General features: G+C 35.0%; 1 protein-coding gene across 1 annotated transcript in view; it reads left to right on the top strand.

Moving 5' to 3' along the window:
- LOC144453075 (ras-related and estrogen-regulated growth inhibitor-like) overlaps positions 1–2,462 on the top strand; it is a 28,616-nt gene extending 26,154 nt beyond the window's left edge. Inside the window, exons 3-5 of the mRNA XM_078144347.1 lie at positions 650–723; positions 1,732–1,930; positions 2,189–2,462. Of these exons, the coding sequence (XP_078000473.1) occupies positions 650–723; positions 1,732–1,930; positions 2,189–2,361 (446 nt within the window). The 3' untranslated portion in view covers positions 2,362–2,462. The remainder of the gene's footprint in view (positions 1–649; positions 724–1,731; positions 1,931–2,188) is intronic.
- The last annotated feature ends 2,415 nt before the right edge of the window (positions 2,463–4,877 follow it).

Raw genomic sequence — 4,877 nt, 5'->3', positions numbered from 1 at the left:
AGACACTAGTGAATAAAATGTCAATATTCAGTAGCACATAGGAGTAAAAAATCTCAGAAAAATTTTTAATTTTGGAAACTTGGAAACTATGTTGACGAAAAGTGTCGGGAAATCGGTAACTTCGAAACTACGTTGTCCAAAAAATGGGAAGTAGTACATGCATTTAAAGACGGGGGGCAGAACTCTACAAAAAATTACAAACATTAAGAGTCAAAAGTCTACATAAGTCGAAAACGGGGATCGACATCGGTATATACCCTCTTTAAAGTGAGTACCTCGGGGGAGGGGTGGCATTACCGAATCACTTGAAATAATTTATCTCTCTCTGATAGACCTGTCCTCTCATAGTCTCACATATCATGTTAAACCGTACCAAGTACGATGCAATGCTCTGATCTCTGTCTTCTTCTGTCAAAGGTTACCTTTCAAATCACACCCATCACAATTTACGACAAAAATATCTCCAACTTTCATTGAGATATATGTAACTCGACACAGTATCAAGCCACTGTATAGCTCACATAGAATTTCATCATGACATAGTATAGTGGAGATAAATGATAGTGGGAAAGTCCTTAAATGAAAGCCAATTTTCAAGACAAGACAAGCGAGGGAAACTTTTGGATAATTAGTCGCCCTTTTCTTTCAGATTACAGGTATAAACACATGACGACGATCTCAGAAGAAATAGTCCATCTCGAAATCTTGGACAGTAAAAGCGCGGTAAGTAAGCTTACACCGGTAGAGGGCGATATATAACGAACGTCGTAAAGATGTCAGGCGATGTCAGATTTGAATAGAAATTATGACTTTCGAGCTAATAAACGAACAAAGTAAAGATCTTGGATGTGATTATGCTGTGACATCAAGAGATGGCAAGATTAGGACTTAGCAACCCCTAAGGACAACACTATGTCAAACGTTAATGAACGTGACTTTGTTTAGACGTGCTACACAACAAATCAATTTATGGCGCTCTACAAACTGTCATCGCCAGTACAACCAACGGCAAATATGTTAAAGCTGCAATTTGAAGGGGTTTTTAAAATGTATGACTTACTCATAATATCGTACACGCTACTACATCACCTGCGAGTAAACAGTATTTTGCAGCTGTACACATAGTACAAAAAATCCAATCAAAATCATTTTGGGTCCACACCCAAAAATAAGCGCCCCAATTCGAACATGATTTCAACCTGTTGCTGTACTACTCATGGATATAGTCAATCCTTAAATAAAATGTCTAATTATTGGTCTTTTATGAATTGTCATTTTTATGTATTGTTGGTTGTCTCGAAAAAATAATAATACTTCTGAAGTTCAGTTACAGCTTAGACCACCAAACAATAGGAAACTTGCAAACCCGCCATGTTGAATGTTGCATCATGGGAAATGTGATAATAAATACTAATCATATAGGATTGTAAACAATAATGTTATATTGTTTGTAACCACAAATAATCAATTCATAGTCACCTTGACCATTGTGGGAGGTTTATTTTATCAGTAGCTCCAGATTAGGTATTACAATAACCACAGATCATCCCATAGTCCATTGCGTCTGAGCATGCTCAGTCTGGATTGCAAGTTCCCTATTGTGTGGTGGTCTGAGGTTATAGCAAGTAATGTGTCGCCTTAAAGGGACACAAGCTGAGTTATATACGTGCATTTTTACCACAGTGTGATCAACATTCGTAATGATTCATGCATATTCTTTTGCAATTACAGAAAACACTGACCAATGACATCGTAAGGTGGGCAGATGGTGTGGTTCTCACCTACTCAGTCACTGACCTTAGAAGTTATTGGACGATACAGTCGTGGAAAAACAAAGTTGAAGATTGTAAAAAACATTGTCTATGTGAATTTATCATCCTTGCCAATAAAACAGATCTGTCACATCTTCGGAAAGTTAGTACGAACGAAGGTAAAATGAATTCCTGTGTATTCAACATTATTATACCAAGAGTCTTGCCTTGGTGTCCATATCTCAAGAGGTTCTCTACACCAAAGAGGCTTATAATGATAAAATAACACTAATTCAAGAATCTAGCATTAAATCGTGGATTTTCAACAACAAATTGTGAATTATAATGTATCTTCTCAGGATGTGATTTCATTACTTTCAAATGTCCACTAGCAAAACCCCCAAATTTGACTTTATTTACTTTTTTGCTTTTTGCAGGTGAATGTTTATCAAGAGAAATGAAATGCCAATATTTTGAAGTGTCGGCTGCTGACGACTACGAGTCTATTAATGAGGCAATTAAAGAACTCTATCACGAAATTAAACTCAGACGAAAGGCTTCCAGAGCCTCTCTTCTGGATCGGATGTTTTCTAACATGCATATCAAGTAGAGGAGTATTTACGTTGGTGGCGCACTTCCACCACGCCGTTTATTGACAAACTTTGAATGATACAAGAATTTGGTTTTTCTTGATATTTAAATTTTAATGTGACGTAATATGTATATATGGTGATATACACAAATCAAGATATTCGAATATTAAGTGTAAATGTAGTGATTATTAATTGTTTTGATGCTCGTTTTTAAGCTGCACTAGCTGTAACTGAAGTATTATTTTTTCGATCAACCAACAATATATTCACTGAAAATTGTTAAAATACCAATAATTAGACATTTTACATGTTAATTAGGTGTCGATTTCATCTGTACGTAGTTAACAGATTGAAATCGTGATCACATTAGGGGTGGTGATTTTGTGGGTGCGGACCCAAAAATAATTTGCTTGGACTTATTGTACCATATTTTGTGTACAGATACAAAAATAGGTTTACCCACAGATAATTCATATATGAGGAGTGAGATATAACGAGTAAATCTTTATATCTAAGTAAACATTTACAAAGAAGTGTTCCAGTTTCAGCCAGTGTAGCTTTAAAGCTCTATCTATAGTGTTGATGTGTTCTGTACATAATGAAATGTCCTTAGTTCTACTTTTATCTGTATAACCCTGTATTTAAAACAAAGTCATGAGCTGTCACTCTATGGTTGATTTTAACAACTCTAACAGGTTTGTATCACCAGCTGTGTATGTGTACAAATTGTCAAATCGCTATATAATCCCTCTGTCAAATCACTCCTTTATTGGACAATTGAAATATTGTTTAATCGTTGTCGCCGGAGAAACTGTCATATGTACTACCTGCCATCCCTACTGGCATTGAAAATATCGGATGGCAGCGCAGATCACCGGTACAGGGATGCAATACCGAACAACAGCCCGCCAAGATTCTGTTGGGATGTTCACCGACCATCAGCCAACCTAGGCATGCATCATCGTGACCACGAGACGTACTCGTCAGTCTGTTGGAATATTCACCTATGCGCTTGGAAGGACTGGCAAACAACAAAACCCGCTCAATTCAACCACAGACAAGTCTGTGATTTAACATCCGTATGTTGTCGTACACACATTAATGTACTGCAGAAGAATGTCAATGCATAGTATTAGTACTACTCGTGTTGCTAGAATTCTGTGGTGATGTTGATCAAAAAGATTCAGTCATTTTAACGTTAGATTTTAAATTTTGGATACATTTCTTTGAAGCTTGACCACACTGTCTCACCCCTTATCTATTGTATCAATAGATATACCACCGTTTAAATCAGTCGTTTCCTAGATATTTAGAATATTAACTATGGAATTTGTCATTGATGAGGATCGTCGACCAAAACATGTGGATTGAAAGCTCAATGCTAAATCATGAAATATTTGTGCGTTATTACCTACTCAAATTATTTGCTATACCAAGCTCATGAAACAAATGTCAATGCTACTCTCTTTTTCTCAGGATTTCAACACTTTTTATTTAAATTATCTTAATACTTTAAAGGGGTATTGTCGTCAGACTTACTCACATGACTTGATTAAAGATATGAATGTACAACCACATTTTCAAAAACAAAACGTGATATCCATGTTTTATAGAGGGCGCCATAAATGCTTGCCCTATACGACGGAAGTCTTGTTATTTCATAAAAAATGTAATCAATAATATATAATTAATAAGTTTATGTATTTTCATCTACGAACAAATCCACTCTCATAAATCAATCTTTGCGGTCAACATATGCAAGAAATATGTATTTAACTCAAATTTTGCTTTTTTGAAGTCGATCATGATATATTTCTGCCGTGTAACAAATTCTATGTGTTTACTGGCAATTGGCGAAACACAAATCAGAGCGTATCTATTCTCTTTTTTTTTAGCTCTGTTTCATTTTAATTGGAAGACAGCAATTTATTTTCATACAAAAAACCCTTATCACAAAGTACTGTACTCAAAGAAGCATACATACCCCCTAAACGCTATTGGTTGAACACTTATTAGTCATAAGAAATAATAATAATGACGTAATATTATAGAGTATAAATATGACGTCATCATACTTGACCAGTTTCATAAACGCTTACCCGGACTAAGAACGTGTTTGAAATATTATGATGAACAAATTTTAGAACCGACCTATCAGAAAGTGAAATAATAGTAAATATGTGGATTATACCTCTTTAACACCACAATCACGTGATTTTATGTAGTCGAAAATAATCCATTTTTGGCAAAATAAAATGATTGTTATCATATTAACAAATATTTACTGACTACTGTTACAATAACAAGCTATCTAAACACACTGCCACAATTGAGATTGACCACACATGACGTCAGTCGTCAATACACAGATATGTTATTGTCATTGTGTAACATTGAGCCAATTAAAGATGTTGTCAACAGTGAGCTTTCAAAGGTTATATTTGTAGTAAAAGCTCAGTAAACATATTAAACTCCAAAAATAAATGTATACATTTGATTACCCAGTTTCATTCTATATCCATTCATGTATGTT

The sequence above is a fragment of the Glandiceps talaboti genome, chromosome 23 (assembly GCF_964340395.1).
Source record: "Glandiceps talaboti chromosome 23, keGlaTala1.1, whole genome shotgun sequence".
In the NCBI taxonomy this organism is placed as follows: domain Eukaryota; kingdom Metazoa; phylum Hemichordata; class Enteropneusta; family Spengelidae; genus Glandiceps; species Glandiceps talaboti.
This window is presented reverse-complemented; position numbering and strand designations above follow the sequence as displayed.